Raw genomic sequence first — 19,504 nt, forward strand, 5'->3', positions numbered from 1 at the left:
CTTTTATCCGGAGAACCAGGTTTGATTCCCCACTTCTCCTCCACATGCAGCCAGCTGGGTGACCCAGGGCCAGTCCCAGTTCTCTCAGGGCTCTCTCGGCTCCACCTCCCTCACAGGGAGTCTGTTGTGGGGAGAGGAAAGGGAAGGCGAATGCCAGCCACTTTGAGACTCCTTTGGGTAGTGAGAAACGAGGAACTGAAAACCAGCTCTTCTTCCCTTCTAAAGCTCTTGGCGTCTTGCTAGATAAACAAGAGCATTGGCCTACCTTCCCAAGCAGAATCTACTGCAATAAGTGGATTTAGAAAGATGCATATGCTGAGAATTGCACTGTAGGTCCCTTGCATGGAAGCTGACTGGGGGGGTTATAAAACGCCGCCTTGGGTGATGAAAGCAGGCAGAGATTTCCCCCCCATAGCACTAGAACACAAAAGCCCTGGAACAGGTGGATGGGGGGGGGGCTGTGGCTGAAAGCAGATTGGGGAGAGGCAACCCCCCCCAAAAAAAAACAGCCACATAAATCAAAATGCTAATTGCACCAGAATCTCCAAATGTTTAATTGCTTTTACCTTATGCGAGGGGGACTCTATCACTGAAACTGCAAAGTAAATACGTATATAAATACAACATACGAAATCGTTCCCCAAGTCGAAGTTTGCTTGAGCTTTCCTGGTTTGCAGCAACTCAAGGGAACTTCTGGCAAACTGCTCAGGACCCCTCCTGTGGTGCCTTCGTGTTGGATCTTCTCAAGAAGAAGGGAAGGGTTCCTTTGGGTCTGACCCGCTTTAGGCTACCAGCGCCTGGTCCCTAGCACAGCCGTTTATTTTGCGCTGGGGGGGTCACTGCCTGGCCTCGGAGGGACGTGACAGGTGGAAATTCCACTCTGGGGCGGTTTTTTGAGGGGTGCTGCCGGCTTTTGCTGCTCTTTCAAACCACTAAACTACCCTCCTCTCATCCCCGGGCATCCCTGCAAGAGCCAAACACAGTTAAGTGATTTCGGAAAGGTTCGGAAGCCGAGGGTCGCACCCAATCCGGCTTGGCAGTGTACAGTGAACAGGGCTTAGTCTCCTACAGGCCGTGGCTCCAGCTGAAGTGGGGCTGCGTTCTCCCGTAAGAGAGACCCCAGCCCTTTGTCCTCCTTGTCGGAGGGAGCCCGAGGGACTTTAAGGCACGGCCCACTCACTTTCATCCCCGTCAGGCTTCTCAACATCTGGATCTCCTTCGGTTTTTCTCTGCTGCTCTGCTTTCTGTGGACCGATCGGACCTCCCTGGCTGTGGCCACGGTCGCTTTATACCTCTTCCGGAAGTCCTTCAGCAGCGCTAAGGCCTCGCGGTATTCCCGCCAGTTGGACTTCTTCTGCCGCAAGATGCAGACTGCAAAGAACAGAACCGGCAGTTCACTAAGTGGAGAACGAGAAGGGCTGGGTGAACGCGACTCTGTGACTCGGTGGTCTATGAATGAGGGAAGCAGAACACAGAGATTGGGGGCCTCCACCTTTCTCAGCTTGCAGCCACCTCTGGGATTCTAAAGGACCGGTGGGCACACTTGTAAAATGGCTGCCGCAGGAGGCGGAGCCAGCCACAAAATGGCTGACACGGCTTCAGCCACCGTTGAAGATTCTGATGTCCATAGAATCCGAGAGTTGGAAGGGACCTCCGGGGTCATCTAGTCCAACCCCTTGCACAATGCGGGAACTCAACTACTTGCCCACCCACAATGACCCCAATTCCATGCCCAAGTGATACCCCCCCACACCAGAAATCTCCAGAATCCAGCCTGGCCTGGAGGGAGTTCACCTCCCATCCCACAGTGTCGATCAGCAATTCCCTGGGTCTGCAAGGAGGGGCCACAAGAGACAAACGCTGACACATCCCTTCCTGCCCACCCACTCCCCAGCTGCCTAAGTTCATAAAATCAGCATTTCCATCAAATGACTCTCTGCTTAAACGCTTCCGAAGGAGAACCCACCACTTCCCGAGGAAGCCTGTTCCACTGAAGAACCATTCTGTTAGGAACTTCTGGATGTTTAGTCAAAAATTCTTTTGAATTTATTTCAACCCATTGGTTCTGGTCCAACCCTCTGGGGCCAACAGAAGACAATTCTGCTCCATCTTCTGTAAGACAGCCCTTCAAGTATTTGAAGATGGCCATCAGATCCTCTCTTAGTCATCTCTCCAGGCTAAACAGACCAAGCTTCCCCAACCTTTCTTCCTACGTCTTGGTCTCCAAACCCCTCACCATCTTTGTTGCCCTCCTCTGGACACGCTCCAGTTTCTCTACATCCTTCTTCAGTTGTGGTACCCAAAACAACACAGTGCTCCAAGTGAGGTCTAACCGGAGTGGAATAAAGTGATCTGGATACTATACTTCTTTTAATACAGCCCCAAATCCCATTTGCCTTTTTAGCCAACGAGTCCCACTGCTGACTCATGTTCAGTGCCTGGTCTACTAAGACCCCCAGATCCTTTTCACATGTACTACTGCCAAGACAAATCTCACCCATCCTATAGCATTTTATTTTTTTCACCTAAATACAGAACTTTACAATTTTTCACTATTAAAATTCATTTTACTCAGTCTAGCCCAGTGTTCCAGCCTGTATCCTGAGTCTGTCTTCTGGTGTGTTTGCTCCCCCTCCCAGTTTAGTATCATCTGCCATTTTAATAAGCACCCCCTCTATTCCTTCATCCAAATAGTTTATAAATAAGTTGAACAACACGGGGCCCAGGACAGATCCCGGAGGCCCTCCATTCACCACTCCTCTCCAAGAGGGTGACAAACCATAACCCTTTTTCTTTTCAAATGCACAGGGGCCCTCCTCTCTTCCCTGGGAAGTGCTGCCCGACACCCCCCTGAAATGGAGCCTTAGTGTCTCGTGTCCCATTCTTGGCACCATGAGCTCTCCATTTTTCAGCCGCTCTGGAGACGGAGGACAGGGCAAGTGAGCCCGGGAGGACAGAGTCCATTGAGGCCTTGGCAAGCTGCAAGTTCCAAGTTCCGTTTACGATCGTCTCCACTAGAAGGCCTTGGTGGTGGGAGATGTGGAAGAAAGACGCCGGAAAGCTGCTCCCAGCCCAAGTGGACAAGGCTGACCCCCGACAGGGAGCTTCCATATGCGTGAGAAACAGCATGACAGTGAGGGCGGTCCAACAGTGAAGCGGATCACTGGTTGCCGATCATCGAAGAAACGCTCAAACCCCCTATCAAGGCTGCCCTAGTTTTGGATTTCCTGCCTGGAGTGCAGCGGGGGGACTAGATGGCCTCTTAAGAGCCCTTGCCAGGTATGGTGGTGGGTTTCTTCAGTGCTCCAGGGAGAAACCCCCTCTCTGCTCCATTCCCACAGGCATGCTCAACGACTTCCTTTTCCCCTGATCTCCCCGTCTGTAAGAAATCAGTTCCTTGTGGCTGTTTGATATCCTCTGGCCTGCAACCCTCAAATGGGCCAGCGTGGTGCAGGGCAGAAGCTTCTAATCTGGCAAGCCGGGTTTGCTTCTCCGCTGCTCCTCCACATGCAGCCCCCAGGGTGACCTTGGACTAGTCACAGTCCTCTTAGAGCTGTTCCAACAGAACAGTTCCATCAGAGGTCTCTCAGCTTCACCTCCCTCACAGAGTGTCTGTTGCGGGGAGAGGAAAGGGAAGGTGATTGGAAGTCGCTTTGAGCCTCCTTCGGGTAGAGAAAAGCGGCATATAAGAACCAATTCTTCTTCTTCTTCAGTAATCTCAGGGCTCTCTCAGCCTCCCCTCCCTCACAGGGTGCCTGTTGTGGGAAGAGGAAGGGAAGGCGATTGGAAGCCGCTTTGAGCCTCCTTCGGGTAGAGAAAAGCGGCATCTAAGAACCAACTCTTCTTCTTCTTCAGTAATCTCAGGGCTCTCTCAGCCTCCCTCACAGGGTGTCTGTTGTGGGGAGAGGAATGGGAAGGCGACTGGAAGCTGCTTTGAGACTCCTTTGGGTAGAGAAAAGCGGCATCTAAGAACCAACTCTTCTTCTTCTTCAGTAATCTCAGGGCTCTCTCAGCCTCACCCACCTCACAGGGTGTCTGTTGTGGGGAGAGGAAAGGGAAGGCGACTGGAAGCTGCTTTGAGACTCCTTTGGGTAGAGAAAAAAGGCATATAAGAACCAACTCTTCTTCTTCTTCTTGCCTGCCTCCACGTCATAGAATCCTAGAGTTGGAAGGGACCTCCAGGGTCATCTAGTCCAACCCCCTGCAGAATGGGTGTGCTTGGGTGAGAGATCACCAGGGAAGGTTGTTTGTTTATTTATTTCGATTTTTAGACCATCTTCCCAGCAAGCCAGCTCAGGGCGGCGTACAAAGTCATGTCAAACACAGTAAAAACAATAAAACATAAGGTTAAATTAGTTTCAAAACAATACAGGTTAAAACAGCCGTGATTCTTATGTAGGGCATTTCATTGAAGGGGTTAAAACCTCACCCATGGATCAGGCTGAATTGGGGCCATAGATTTCTCGCGTGGCATGTGTGTCATATAGCCAGGAGGTCTGAGGCTTGTCTGGCAGCCAGAGAAGAGACGTTCAGAGGGGGTTGCCCTTGCCTGCCCTTGCATAATGACTCCTCCTGTTCCCTGGAGGAACTCCTCCCCAATCCTTGCAGGCCTCCCATCCAGATACTAGCCGGGATCAGCCCCGCTTGGCTAACCCGGTCAGTGCTTTCTTGTGTGGGCCGTGTAGCATAGACAGGAGAGCAGAGGGTTGCCAGGCAGCCAGGCAAGGGGCTTGCCATGGCCTGCCTCTGGGTCCTGACCCCTGGTGTTCCCTGGAGGAACAACCACCCAAATCTTTGGAGGCCTCCCATCCAGACACTAGCCAGGGGCAGCCCCGCTTAGCTTCTGAGGTCCGGCCAAATGGGCTGTGCCTGGGGGATCCTAGCCTGGTGGGTGGCATTCATTTATTTGTATGTTTGTTTAGATTTTTATACTGCCCTTCCCTGCGGCTCCGGGCAGTTTACATAGAACAATATCAATATAACAATAACAATATAACAGATATCAATATAACAAATAACAATAACAAATCAGCTAGAACAGCATTTCAACAAACAACTTTGACAAGCCCTCAGTAGGTTGGACCTCTGAGTCTGGGGTGGGGGGCAGCTGCAGATGTTATGGGTCAGCCGGCCTCAGGCGAATGCCTGATGGAGGAGCTCCCTCTTGCAGGCCCTGCGGAATTGTGGAAGTTCGGGCAGGGCCCTGATCGTTTTGGGAAGCTCGTTCCACCAGGTGGGGGCCAGGACTGAACATGCCTCTTTAGGGCCAGGGATCCGCAGCCAGTTGGAGGTGGCGGAGCGTAGAGCTCTTATGGGGGTATAGGCAGGGAGGCGGTCTCTCAGATACACTGGGCCCAGGCTGCGTATGGCCTTAAAGGTGATTACCAAAACCTTCAGCTTAATCCGGAATTCAACTGGGAGCCAGCCGAGTTCCTGGAGTGCCGGCCGGATGTGGGATCTCCATGATGTCTTAGTGAGGATCCAGGCTCCTGTGGGGACAGGGCAGCAGCCGCGCCCAGGAAGCTGGTGGCATGTCCATGCAACGACTTGGTAACAGCCAGCACACAGGACCGTTCCTGCCGCTCTCTGCCCTTCATGAATTCGCCGCTGGCCAGCCCCGGGTTGGGTCGGCCCTGGAGGACCTACCTAGCGGGAGCTCGACGATGTTGTTGGGGGTCCGCATCTGCTGGAGGAGCTCTTCTAGCTGCTGGGCCTTGGTCTTCTGCACAGCGGGGGCTGGGAGCCTCCAGACCTACACCGGGAAAGCGGATAAAAAGGGGACAGCTTGTTCACAAGTTTTTCCTGGCTTTTACCATCACAGCCACTCCCACAGCCCTCCTGCCGGCTGCCAGGCTCTGCCAATCTACAGGGGCCAGTGGCGGTGCCTAGCTGCTCTACCCCCCCCCTGAAGAAGAAGAAGAGTTGGTTGTTATACGCTGCTTTTTTCTCAAAGTGGCTTCCAATCACTTTCCCTTTCCTCTCCCCACAACAGACCCCCTGTGAGGGAGAGGAGGCTGAGAGAGCCCTGAGATTACTGAAGAAGAAGAGTTGGTTCTTATATGCCGCTTTTCTCTACCCGAAGGAGTCTCAAAGCGGCTTCCATTCGCCTTCCCTTTCCTCTCCCCACAACAGACACCCTGTGGGGTAGGTGAGGCTGAGAGAGCCCTGAGATTCCTGCTCGGTCAGAACAGTTTTATCAGTGCCGTGGCGAGCCCAAGGTCACCCAGCTGGCTGCACGTGGAGGAGGAGCCGGGAATCAATTCAGCTCGCCAGATTAGAAGTCCACACTCTACACCACTACCCCAAGCTGGCTGGAATTAAATGCCAACATGCACGCAGTTCAGATGCACTCCAGAAACGATCTGCCCTGCAGCAATTGCCCTCTGGAACAGGACCGTCTTATGTCCCTTCCTGGATGCGGTCAGTGGGAGTAGCGCCTGTTGGGCTTGACCTACTCCAGAGAAGGAAATCACAAGGCAAGAATGGGCAGTAGCCCTCTCTGTACTGTAAGTAGAAGTCCAAATAGAGAAGCAATCCAAGAGCCAACCAAAACGGGATCCTAGGTTAAATAACCCGCTTTCTATCTGTCTTCATCGGTGGTCGCCCTTCCAATGTAGTTTTGTTAGAATAGTTGTCGTAGTATGTATCACATTGGCAAATGCTCATCACAGTCTGCGGATTTCACAAAGTGAAATCGGGAAAAACGATTTTTCACTCATCTCCAGACTACAGAGGGGGAGTTTACACTGAGAGTAGTTCAGTAGTGGAAAGAGAGTGGGGGAGCTCCCGTTCCCTGGCAGCCTTCAAGCACTGGCAGGAGGAAGACTTGAAAGAGATGCCCTCCAGATGCCCATGGACTACAATTCCCACGAGCCCCTGCCAGCATTCGCTGGCAGGGGCTCATGGGAATTGCAGTCCATGAACATCTGAAGGGCCACAGTTTGCCCACCCCTGCTTTAGGCTGATGACGGAGAGGGTGGGGCTAGACAGCCTCTGGGAACCCTGCAATTCTAAGTACCATACTGACCTTCCTCTCCATGGGCACATAAGGCGTCTGGAAGCTGTCCAGCCGGGCTCTTGGTTCACGGTACACCAGAGGATGCTGGAGGGCCCACTCCAGCGCCTTGACGTTTTGCTGCATGCCTGCGCAGAAAGTGTGAGAGTGATAGGGGGTGGGAGCCCAATGAGAACCCACATCTCTTATGGACTGGTGGTAAAGAAAATGGCTGCAGCCTTCTGATTGATCCTGTAGTTATTAGGGCTTGCCTATAATTCAACATCCTGTCTTTGGTTCTGACCGGGCAGAGAAAACGGCCTGTTCCTCTCTGGAATGTCATTTCTGATCAGCTCTCCTGTGAGAGCAAAGTTTATCTTACAGCTGAGATAGTCCTCCTCAAGGTTAATGGAAGAAGAGGGAGTCACTACCCTTGATGTCAGCCATTGGGCGGGAGGGGGAGACAATGGAAGCAGCTTTTTCAGAACCTGTCAGCAACTTTTCGGGCGGCTGGCTTGGTGGCTGCAGGGCGGTCCTGTGGGATGTCCAAGGGGAGCAGAGACCCCAGGTTATTGGCTCGACCCATAAGGGCATCAGCTTTCCCCGCCTCCAATGGAAAGTTATTTAATCTCATGCAATTGTATTGTCCTCCACAGATTTGAGAACAGCCCTATGTCTATATTTCTTCTGCAGTAAAAATAGAAAAAGGTTTTTCTCTCAGTGTGATTCATCGGGGACAGGCAAAAGAACCCTAATTTGGCCATTTGGCTATCACCTCTCTGGGGTTTTACGATGCAAACAGCACAGCTGCCCCTGAGATGCCATTTGGGGATTATTCAGGTAGCTACATTGTTCTGCAGCAGGGGTGGCCGAACTGTGGCTCTCCAGATGTCTGTGGACTACAATCCCCATGAGTCCTCGACTCCTTGAAGGAAGGGCGGGGTACGGAAACTAGGCGAGGAGGTCTCCGGAGACGCCGAAGTGCTCAAATACATCTTGTCCTATAACCACCATCTTGGGTTGGATCCGGTAGGTCTGTTCCTGCTAGAGGGGCCTTCTTCTCTGGCAGAAGGAGTCTTCCCCTGACACTGCTAGCGGAGCAGGCCACGGGATCCCACCCCTTTTCTCTCCAAATGCTCATCCGGTGGCAGGTGACAGTGGGTGAGCGAGAGGGTTGTAAGTGTCTTGCACAGTGCAGGGAGTTGGGCTAGATGACCCAAGAAGTCCCCTCCAACTGTATTATTCTATTCTAATACAAAAGAAATTCCATCTAAATATCTGGAAGAAGTTCCTGACAATTAGAGTGGTTCCTCAGTGGAACAGGCTTCCTCGGGAGGTGATGGATTCTCCATCTTTGGGGATTTTTAAACAGAGGCTGGAGAGCCATCTGACGGAGAGGCTGATTCTGTGAAGGCTCAAGGGGGTGGCAGGTGACAGTGGAGGAGCGAGAGGGTTGTGAGTGCACAGTTCAGGGGGTTGGACTAGATGACCCAGGAGGTCCCTTCCAACTCTATGATTCCATGATTCTATGATCCTTCCCAAATCTTCCTGTGGAATCTCCCAATCAAGGCTTCCCAAAGGGAAAGCCAGGAGCTGGGCCACCAACCACTCACAGGGGAAAAAGTGTAATCCCTTGATAAAATTAAACTCGTCTTTATCGGTACCTCTCATAAGAATCAGCATCTAAACATGACTTTCTACGATTCTCACATCTTATATCAGCAGCTTGTCCATTCGCAAATGCCCACGAGCTCTAGAAAGAAGGGCGACACACTCACCCCGTGGCTCGATGAAATCGGGGTCGGGGGAGCCATCGAGGAGCTCTTCGTAGCCCCTGTATCTCTTGGGAACCGGCCGGGGTTTAGTCTTGGGCAGCGTGATCGCCTCCTTGCACTGCGACTCTTCCTTTTCGAGGTTCTCGAGGGAGTCTGCCACCTCTGCCGCCTTTGCAAGCCGGGAGGAAAGAGGGAACGTTTCCACTGCTTCCTCTTTGCCATGAAGACTGTGGCCTCTGGGGCTGCCAGGTCGGCCAGACCAGCCAGCGAGGGATAGGGGTGACCTTTCCCGGAGCAGGAACAGAAGACGCCAGAAATAAATGCATCCCCTGCCCCCACCTGGAGATTGGCAGGGCTATCTGAAGAGCCCTCCACTGACAGGAACCCCAGAAGAGCCCTGCTGGGTCAGACTAGGGAGGGTCCCTCCAGTCCAGCCTCCCGTCTCACCCAGGGGCAGCCAGTTCCTCTGCAGGGCCAGCCACAGGGCAGAGAGGCCGAGGCCTTCCCCTGAGAAGACCCTCAGAAGAGCCCTGCTGGGTCAGGCCAGGGAGGGTCTATCCAGTCCAGCCTCTCGTCTCACCCAGGGGCCAGCCAGTTCCTCTGCAGGGCCAGCCACAGGGCAGAGAGGCCGAGGCCTTCCCCTGAGAAGACCCTCAGAAGAGCCCTGCTGGGTCAGGCCAGGGAGGGTCTATCTAGTCCAGCCTCTCGTCTCATCCAGGGGCCAGCCAGTTCCTCTGCAGGGCCAGCCACAGGGCAGAGAGGCCGAGGCCTTCCCCTGAGAAGACCCTCAGAAGAGCCCTGCTGGGTCAGGCCAGGGAGGGTCTATCTAGTCCAGCCTCTCGTCTCATCCAGGGGCCAGCCAGTTCCTCTGCAGGGCCAGCCACAGGGCAGAGAGGCCGAGGCCTTCCCCTGAGAAGACCCTCAGAGGAGCCCTGCTGGGTCAGGCCAGGGAGGGTCCCTCCAGTCCAGCCTCCCGTCTCACCCAGGGGCCATCCAGTTCCTCAGGAGGGCTAGCAACAGGGCAGAAAGTTCAAGGTCTTCCCCTGATAAGGACCTCAGAAGAGCCCTGCTGGGTCAGACCAGGGAGGGTCCATTCAGTCCAGCCTCCCATCTCACACAGGGGCCAGCCAGTTCCTCTGCAGGGCCAGCCACAGGGCAGAGAGGCCGAGGCCTTCCCCTGAGAAGACCCTCAGAAGAGCCCTGCTGGGTCAGGCCAGGGAGGGTCCCTCCAGTCCAGCCTCCTTGACTTGGCTACTCCCCCTTTCAAAGCCATCTCTACATCCTCTAGTAACCAATTTCCACATTTTAATCACTCATTGTGTAAAGGAGCCTTTCCATTTGCTGGACTGGGATTGAGGGGAGAATTGGGGTCTGAATCCTGCTCATACACGCAACTCTTTGGGTGACCATCAGCCTCTCTCTCTCTCTCATCCTAGCCTACCTCACGGGGTTGTTGTGAGGCTAAAAGAGGGAGGGGGGAAGGAAGCATGACACCCAAACGTCCTAGGGAGACAAGCTTGTCCGCTCTCTCACCTGCGTCATGAAGAAGGACTTCATCTCTTCGTCCATCAGAATTTCACTGGAAGTTTTTCGGACCCTGGAAACGGAGGTGGCAGACGATTTGCGCTCAAATAATAAATGAAGATCTTTGGAAGACGACTGGGCGTAGGAGCTAAACTCCGACACAACCGGTCTCTTGCAGAGGGATTTGCCCCATGAGACGCCCTTGGCTAAGCCCTGGTCAGCAGGAAGAGAGCTGATCTCTGACTTAGGATGCTCCTGTACGATGGAAGACAACTGGGTCAGCGGCTCCGTGTCCGGCCCATTCGGACCCGGGGACGTTAGGACCACAGATGGGAGAGAGTCCCTTTCCTCTGGTGCGCCCGAAGGCGGAGAGGTCTCCAGCCGTATCTGCTCCTCTGGAGGCGGAAGGGGCTCGGTCAGATCCTGGTCCGTTACAAGAGGCCCAGTGGACGGAACAGAGTCGGGCAGAACCTGCTCTTGGAAAGCCGAGCCGGCGGGCGGCCCGAATTCCGGCTGATCTTGCGTTGCTGAGGGTGCCACAACCAGAAGGACAGGCTTGGATGGAGTTGGGTGCTCTGACGATGGCTCAGAGGGAGAGGTGAGTTCTGACAGATCCTGGACGTGAGGCGGCGAGCCGGGTGGAGTTTGTTCCAGCTGCCCTGCCTCAAAAAGGAGAGATCTCGCTGGGGGGATGGTCCCGGAGAGAATCTGTGATTCAGCTGCTGACAGTCCCTCTCCCTGGGAAAGCGAGGGGCTCCCCAGCAAATCTGACACATCCCGCCCTTGGTCACGGACGCCAATGAGAGAATGCACGGGCTCCAGCTTAACAGTTGATGGAGAAGACCCGGCCAGCTTCTGGACTCCTGAAGTTGACCTGGCTGGTGGAAGAGACCCAGGCAAATCAGGTTCTCCTGGAGGAGACCCAGTTGGGGGGAGAAGTTCTGGAAGAGCCTGTTCTTCTGAAGGGGAGCCAGGGGCTGGATCCGGTTGACCACCAGCAGAACTGGTGGGCTGAAGAACCTGGGATGGATCCTCCTCTGTTGGGGGTGACCCAATCGGTGGGGAGCGTCCCAACGGGTCTGCTTCTTGCTCCGACGAGCCCGGTGGCAGATCACGTTCCGACTGTTCCTCCTCCGTCGGAGGCGTCCCAACTGGAGGGGCCGTGTCTGCCTGACTCTGTCCTTGCCCCGGCAAAAGAGACGGGGACGGCCCCTGCTCGGCTGAAGGCGATACGGCCAGCGGTTCATCGAAGAACGGCCTGGGAGAAGACAGGGATGCCGACAGGATCTGATCAAGCAGGGACGAGACTTCGCACAACTGATCCAGGGAGGTCTGGGCCTCAGGAAGGAGGCTGAGCGAGTTGTCTTGGGAAGGGGAAGAAGGGGGGGAACTGGCCCCCGAGAGGAGTTTGGGGGTCTCCGCTGAAAATGAGGTGATTGGCGGAAGAGGCTCAAATTGGTCCAGACTCGTCCTTGGACTGATGACTAAATCGGACCCGGTCCACAGCTGCCAGAAGGTGGTCTCAAGAGGGGCTTCTACCATCGGAGGACGCTTTCGGACTTTGGGCAACGGGGATTTCACCTGCGACAGGTAAGAAGGTGAGTCAGATGCTCCCAAATCAAAGCCTTCGCTGAGCACTCCCCTTGCAACTTTGCAGAGCCAGGATCAACCCCAAAATATCAACCCCAGACCCTCTTTAGGCCTTTTCCCGCTTTCTGTATCGACTCTGCTTTCCGCTTCACAGAATCCTAGAGTTGGAAGGGGCCACACAGGCCATCTAGTCCCACCCCCTGCTCAACGCAGGATCAGCCCAAAGCATCCCAAAGCATCCTTTGACCATCTGACAGAACTTAGGCAGATGGTGAGTGGATGGGCAGCCCGCCAAGAGCAGGTCAAAGGAGGTCCTCCTTCACTTGAGGAGTAATTAACTGAAATCCCTGCCTTCCTTGGGACATGGTGACGGCTACAAGCATTGGACAGCTTCTAGAGGGACCGGAGAAAGTTCAGGAGGAGCTGTGGTTTATCAGTGGCTCTTTGCCCCAAGGGATAGATGGAACCCTGTTATGGGGCAGGGATGCTCTGTCTCCTTGGTGCTTGGGGGATCCACAGTGGGAGGGCTCCTGGAGTTCTGCCCTTGCTGGTAGACCTCCTGATGGTCGGTGCTCGGCTCTTCTGGCCCTTTCGTGCACGCCCAGGGAAATGCCCATCGGCACTTTGGGGTCAGGAATTCCGGGGCCGGAATCCAGGGGACAGCCCTTCAGCGGCTGTGCTCCCTTCTCTGGAACTGGACACAGAGGGTGGGCTTTGGGGAGAAGCTATCGCATCCCTTGTGGGGTCCCAGGGGGGGGGGTGGTACTATCACCCATGTTATTCGACATCTCGATGCGCCCTCTGGCCTAGCTGGTCCGGAACCGTGGGCTGTGTAGTCACCAGTATGCGGGTGATATCCAGCTCTATCTGCTCAAGGACAGCCACCCGGACTCCCCCCTGGAGACGTCTGCCAGACATTTGGAAGTGGTCGCTGGATGGCTACAGCAGAGTTGCCTGAAACGCAACCCCTCCAAGACGGAGGTCCTGTGGTTGGACAAGAAGCACGTCTACGCACTCTGGCCGGGGGGCCCTTTTCACTCCCCTTAGCTGGCTGCTGGCCAAAGGGAGCCGCAGCCACCCCCTTTCAAAGCCCATTTTAAAAATGGGCTTTGATACTAGTATAAATATAATTAATAAATAATAGTCAATAAAAATCAGGAAGGGGGGGCCGAGAAAAAGGCAAGTTTCATTCTCCAAAGATTTGCCGGTGGAGCCTAGAACAGCGGGGGATCTCCATGGGGTGCAGTCCCAGAGAGCCCCCCCTCCTGCCTCCATTGGGTTTAAACTACCAGTACAACGATATAGGCTAGATATCAGGAAAAGGTTTTTCACAGTCAGAGTAGTTCAGCAGTGGAATAGGCTGCCTAAGGAGGTGGTGAGCTCCCCCTCACTGGCAGTCTTCAAGCAAAGGTTGGATACACACTTTTCTTGGATGCTTTAGGATGCTATGGTTCTGTGATTCTATGATTCTATGATTCATTCTTTATGGATTGTGCTTCCCCTGCCCACTCCCAAAGGCGATATTGGACGTAGCAGGTCATTTAAACAGGTGCCACGGGGTATTTGATGGTGTGGTACGTGAAAAGGAACACCACCCCCAACCTCTCTGCAAGAACCAAGAGCTCCAAGGAAAACATGCTCTTCGTTTTGGGCTCATCCCGGAGACCTTTCTGCCGCCTGCTTCTTCAGAACGTCCCTCGATTCGTACCTTCCTTTCGGCCTTGACGGGGATGAAGATCCGCGGCTTCTCCAGTTTGGAGACCTTCTTCCTCACGAGTTTTATCCCCAGTTTGTCCTGGAGGAAGCTGGTCAGCAGCGGCGGGTCTCCTGTGCCAGGGAGAGATTCCCATTGCTTAGCCAGGCTGTTCGGTCGGGGTCCTTCTTCGCTCCTGTGAGCCAGGTAAGGCTGCCAAACTGCAGGTAGGGGCATTCCGGGAGATTTGGAGGGGGAGTCTAATTAGGGCAGAGTTTGGGGGAGGGGGGGAGGGGCTAAGGGATGTGTGCTTCATGCTCTGTGCATAAAGGAGCATTTCCCATTGTCTGTCCTGAGCTTGAAATAAGGATTGCAGGGCTCAGGGTCTGTTCTGGATGCCGGGACGGCAGATCCTGCTAACAAACAGGGGGGAAACGAGAAACGTTTTCAATTGTTCCGAGGAATTAATCCAAGCAGAACGCCGAGCCTGCAAAAGTTCCCAAGGACTTCCCATCTCTCCAGAAACAGAGCGCTAAGCACTGCAATGCTGATCTCTCCGCCTGACGGAAGGACGGATGGTCAAAGCCCCGAACTTTCCCCGCGGGGGAAGCCTACCGCTCCGCGAGGTGGTGAACGGGTTCCCGTAGAAGGTCAGCTCGGCCAGAGACGGGAAGAGGGCCACGGCCAGCAAGTCCTCCTCGTGTTCGATCTGCAAAGGACACGGCAGAGAGGGAGGCAGGCTTCATGGTGCGATCTTCGAAGAACGGCCGGGAAAGGGAGCCGGCACGGATGCCGTCGGGTCCTTGGCACGGAGCAGGTCAGCCAGGGGCTGGGAAGAATCTCTTGGCGTGTGGCTTTGGGGCACTCTGAAGCCAGGCCGTGCAGGAACCCCACTTGTGTCCAGGCTCGGGGTCAGCCAGACCCTTGGGTTGGGAAATCTTAGGGGGTGGAGCCTGGAGTGGGCGGGATTAGGGGCAGGGAGGGACCTCGACTAGAATGCTCCTCCCTCCAAAGCAGCCATTTTGCCCAGGGGAACTGATCTCGGTCTCCTGGAGAGGAGCTATAAGTCCAGGGGCTTCCCAGGTCCCACCTGGAGGCTGGCTTCCCCACCCTTGGCCCATCAAGCTTCAGTATTGTCCCAGGTTCAATGCCCTGTTGGGCGGTGCATGTTGCATCCAGCTACTCAGCACCCCATGGGTAACTCTCCGCTCACCTCGTTGTTGGCTAGGCTGAGGTACCGCAGCTCTGCTAAGGGAAGAGCGAAGTCCTGGCCAAGGCTAGCTGCAGAGATCTTGGAGACGCAGCGGGACAAAGGTGTATCTCCCTGGAAGGAAGAGTCGTTGTTTTGTTGCTGACGTTAATCGGAACACTAGAAGAAGAGTTGGCTCTTATATGCCGCTTTTCTCTAACTGAAGGAGTCCCAAAGCGGCTTACAATCTCAGGGCTCTTTCAGCCTCACCCACCTCACAGGGTGTCTGTTGTGGGGAGAGGAAAGGGGAGGTGAATGGAAGCCACTGAGACTCCTTCGGGCAGAGAAAAGCGGCATATAAGAACCAACTCTTCTTCAGTAATCTCAGGGCTCTGTCAGCCTCACCCACCCCACAGGGTGTCTGTTGTGGGGAGAGGAAAGGGAAGGCGATTGGAAGCCACTTTGAGCCTCCTTCAAGTAGGGAAAAGCGGCATATAAGAACAAACTCTTCTTCATCTTCAGTAATCTCAGGGCTCTCTCAGCCTCCCCTCCCTCACAGGGTGTCTGTTGTGGGGAGAGGAAGGAAAGGTGATTATAAGCCACTTTGAGACTCCTTCGGGTATTGAAACGTGGGGCATAAAAAACAACTACTCTTCTTCTGGAGATTTCCCGTTCTGAAGATGCACTCGCCCAGTGGCCACCCAGTCACATGAAATGACACAGCATCGGGCTTTCTGAGTCACTGCTCTCTTGAAGCAGGTCAACGGAGCAGGCATTGATATCAGCTCCTTAACTTTCAACTTTCCATTTCTTTTATCGGGCCCAAATAGCACAGCCTCACCTGTACTGATGGGTCAGGGGACAAGGCCGCAAAGAGAACCTCTGTTGGAACCAAAGAAGAGGGGGAGGAAAACAAGTTACTGTTTGTCTTTAAACATCAGCTTTGCATTAACTCCTCAACATCACAAACCCCTGGAGAAAGACAGCCCCCCCCCCCCCACCTGCTCTATCAGCTCCTCCTGTTGCAGAATTGTCTTTTTAAAGTCCTGCATTTCCGACAGGGAGCCTCAGTGCTCTTCTCTTGTCTGAGTCACCTTCCACGGCTGCCATTTCCCAAAAGAGCCGTGGGAATCCTTATGGCCCACGCCCCATCTCACACACGTATGTTCATTTTCGGATCCTTCGGTGGACAGGGAACCCAAAGAGGGTGTTTCATTGGCATGGAGGGAGGGGAGCCCTGGGCAGCCACGGGGATCGGTCCCGAGCCTGGTAGTTTTCAAGATTTGTATCATTAATCTGGACGTGGGGGTAGGGGGACTCCAGCCGCCTCCTCGGGGCCCACCTGCCCTGTCCGGATCCACGCTGCTCTGCGTGGCGACACACTCCGCCTGCTCGCCCAGCCCGGAAAGCTTGCGCTGGATCTCCGCACTTTTCCGGGTTCGCAGCCCTTCCCGGATGCCCGACTTGGCGGAGAGGGGGTGGATGGAGAAGCGGGAGTTCTCGAGGTGGTGGAGGTAGGGCACCTCTCGGAGGCCGTTTCGGTCCAGGTTTAACTGCTTCAGGCTGAGGAGGCAAGGACAACACGGGCGCCTTTCGTTTCTCCCCAAAGACTCTTGGCTGAACTCTCGTGCTCAGACACATCGGTTTCCTCACAAGTATGTTTGTTGGTTTGTTTGTCCCTCCGTCCGTCCTTTAGATTTTTAGCCCACCTCTCTTCCTGGACTCATGTCATGGTACAATATAAAACCCCCCCGTAAAACACGATAATGCCCCATCTCATAACAAAACAACAAAACATAGGAATAGGCTGCCTAAAAGTGCAATAGCTGAATGTAGTCCTGCCTGGGCCTGCAGAAGGAAGGGGAACATCAACAACTTGGTGGGTCGCCAGACCTGGCTGTGAAGCCTTTGGCATGGGGAGGGGCTGGGGCTCAGTAGAAGAGCCTCTGCGTGGCCTGCAGAAGGTCCCAGGTTCAATTCCCGACAACCCCTGTTAAAAGAACTGGGTAGGAAGTGGTGGGAAAGACCTCAGCCTAAGACCCTCTGATGGAACAATGATCTGATTTAGAATAAGGCCACTTCGTGAAAGCTTGTTCCAGAAGATGCTGGACTGGCTGCTTACCTGCGCAGGTTGGCCAGGCTGACAAAGACGTTGGGGTGAGAAAGGTGGTTGTCGTCCAAGAGGAGGACTTCCAGGGCAGGGAACTTCGGGCAATCTTTGCTGGAAAGACAAAGTAATCAGTAGTGAATATGCTATTATATCTATTAATAACCTTTCTGTGCCATTTTTCCACCCAAATAAGACATCCAACACAATCTTTGGGGAATGTTTTAAATATTCTTTTTTTAAAACCTGACAGTTGATAGTCATAAGAAATAAGAACATAAGAGAAGCCATGTTGGATCAAGACCAATGGCCCATCCAGTCCAGCACTGTGTCATGTTGTTGTTGTTGTTATGTGCGAAGTCGTGTCCGACCCATCGCGACCCCATGGACAATGATCCTCCAGGCCTTCCTGTCCTCTACCATTCCCCGGAGTCCATTTAAGTTTGCACCTACTGCTTCAGTGACTCCATCCATCCACCTCATTCTCTGTCGTCCCCTTCTTCTTTTGCCCTCGATCTCTCCCAGCATTAGGCTCTTCTCCAGGGAGTCCTTCCTTCTCATGAGGTGGCCAAAATATTTGAGTTTCATCTTCAGGATCTGGCCTTCTAAAGAGCAGTCAGGGCTGATCTCCTCGAGGACTGACTGGTTTGTTCGCCTTGCAGTCCAAGGGACTCGCAAGAGTCTTCTCCAGCACCAGAGTTCAAAAGCCTCAATTCTTTGACGCTCGGCCTTCCTTATGGTCCAACTTTCGCAGCCATACATTACAACTGGGAAGACCATAGCCTTGACTAAACGCACTTTTGTTGGCAGGGTGATGTCTCTGCTTTTTAGGATGCTGTCTAGATTTGCCATAGCTTTCCTCCCCAGGAGCAAGCGTCTTTTAATTTCTTTGCTGCAGTCCCCATCTGCAGTGATCTTGGAGCCCAGGAAAATAAAATCTGTCACTATCTCCATTTCTTCCCCTTCTATTTGCCAGGAATTGAGAGGGCCGGATGCCATGATCTTTGTTTTCTTGATGTTGAGTTTCAAGCCAACTTTTGCACTCTCCTCCTTCACCCGCATCAACAGGCTCTTTAGTTCCTCTTCACATTCTGCCATTAGAGTGGTATCATCTGCATATCTGAGGTTGTTGATATTTCTCCCTGAAATCTTGATCCCAATTTGTGACTCCTCTAATCCCGCATTTCTCATGATGTGCTCTGCATACAAGTTAAATAGGCAAGGCGACAGTATACAGCCTTGCCGAACTCCTTTCTCAATTTTGAACCAGTCAGTGATTCCATGTTCAGTTCTCACTGTTGCTTCTTGACCTGCATATAAATTTCTCAAGAGACAAATAAGATGCTCTGGTATTCCCATCTCTTTAAGAACTTGCCACAATTTGTTGTGCTCCACACAATCAAAGGCTTTAGCATAGTCAATGAAGCAGAAGTAGACGTTCTTCTGGTACTCCCTAGCTTTCTCCATGATCCAGCGTATGTTGGCAATTTGATCTCTAGTTCCTCTGCCTCTTCGAAATCCTGCCTGTACTTCTGGAAGTTCTCGGTCCACATATTGCTGGAGCCTAGCTTGTAGGATTTTGAGCATAACTTTGCTAGCATGAGAAATTAGTGCAATGGTGCGGTAGTTTGAACATTCTTTGGCATTGCCCTTCTTTGGGATTGGAATGTAAACTGACCTTTTCCAATCCTGTGGCCATTGTTGAGTTTTCCAAATTTGCTGGCATATTGAGTGTAGCACTTTTACTGCATCGTCCTTTAAGATTTTGAATAGTTCAACTGGAATGCTGTCACTACCACTAGCTTTATTGTTGCTCAGACTTCCTAAGGCCCATTTGACTTCACATTCCAGGATGTCTGGCTCCAGGTCAGTAACTACCCCATTGTGGTCATCAGGGATGTTAAGCTCGCTCTTGTATAGTTCTTCTGTATAATTTTGCCACCTTTGTTTGATCTCTTCTGCTTCTGTGAGGTCCCTACCATTTTGGTCCCTTATCATACCCATCTTTGCATGAAACGTTCTCTTCATATCTCCAATTTTCTTGAAAAGATCTTTGGTCCTCCCCATTCTATTGTTTTCTTCTATTTGCTTGCACTGTTCATTTAAGAAGGCATTCTTATCTCTTCTAGCTTTTCTCTGGAATTCTGCATTCAATTGGGTGTATCTTTCTCTTTCTCCCTTGCCTTTCACTTCCCTTCTCTCCTTAGCTATTTGTAAAGCTTCCTCAGACAGCCATTTTGATTTCTTGCATTTCTTTTTCTTTGGGATGGTTTTAGTTGCTACCTCTTGTACAATGTTGCGAACCTCCGTCCATAGTTCTTCAGGCACTCTGTCTATCAGATCTAATTCCTTAAATCTATTTGTCACCTCCACTGTGTATTCGTCGGGGATATGATTTAGTTCATACCTGAGTGGCCTAGTGCTTTTCCCTACTTTCTTCAATTTAAGCCTAAATTTTGCAACAAGAAGCTCATGATCTGAACCACAATCAGCTCCTGGTCTTGTTTTTATTGACTGGATAGAACTTTTCCATCTTTGGCTGCAGAGCACATAGTCAATCTGATTTCTGTGTTGACCATCTGGTGATGTCCATGTGTAGAGTCGTCTCTTGGGTTGCTGGAAAAGAGTGTTT

At 52.9% G+C, this 19,504-nt stretch overlaps 1 protein-coding gene across 5 annotated transcripts in view; it reads right to left on the bottom strand.

Annotated features, from left to right (window-relative positions):
- The window catches only part of XRRA1 (X-ray radiation resistance associated 1), a 41,235-nt gene that overhangs the window by 9,259 nt on the left and 12,472 nt on the right, over positions 1-19,504 (bottom strand). For 4 of the 5 annotated variants that reach the window (XM_077341173.1, XM_077341177.1, XM_077341175.1 and 1 more), the window contains exons 8-18: positions 16,888-16,986; positions 16,108-16,328; positions 15,607-15,647; positions 14,790-14,900; positions 14,192-14,285; positions 13,592-13,710; positions 10,303-11,874; positions 8,773-8,938; positions 7,028-7,143; positions 5,647-5,752; positions 538-1,371 (exon numbers count right to left, since the gene is read on the bottom strand). In XM_077341173.1, coding sequence (XP_077197288.1) covers positions 1,058-1,371; positions 5,647-5,752; positions 7,028-7,143; positions 8,773-8,938; positions 10,303-11,874; positions 13,592-13,710; positions 14,192-14,285; positions 14,790-14,900; positions 15,607-15,647; positions 16,108-16,328; positions 16,888-16,986 — 2,959 coding nt within the window. In that variant the 3' untranslated portion in view covers positions 538-1,057. Of the gene's footprint in view, positions 1-537; positions 1,372-5,646; positions 5,753-7,027; positions 7,144-8,772; positions 8,939-10,302; positions 11,875-13,591; positions 13,711-14,191; positions 14,286-14,789; positions 14,901-15,606; positions 15,648-16,107; positions 16,329-16,887; positions 16,987-19,504 lie in introns of those variants that run through there. The other variant, XM_077341176.1, reaches the window with a different exon arrangement.

Source organism: Paroedura picta, chromosome 6, assembly GCF_049243985.1.
Source record: "Paroedura picta isolate Pp20150507F chromosome 6, Ppicta_v3.0, whole genome shotgun sequence".
In the NCBI taxonomy this organism is placed as follows: Eukaryota; Metazoa; Chordata; class Lepidosauria; order Squamata; family Gekkonidae; genus Paroedura; species Paroedura picta.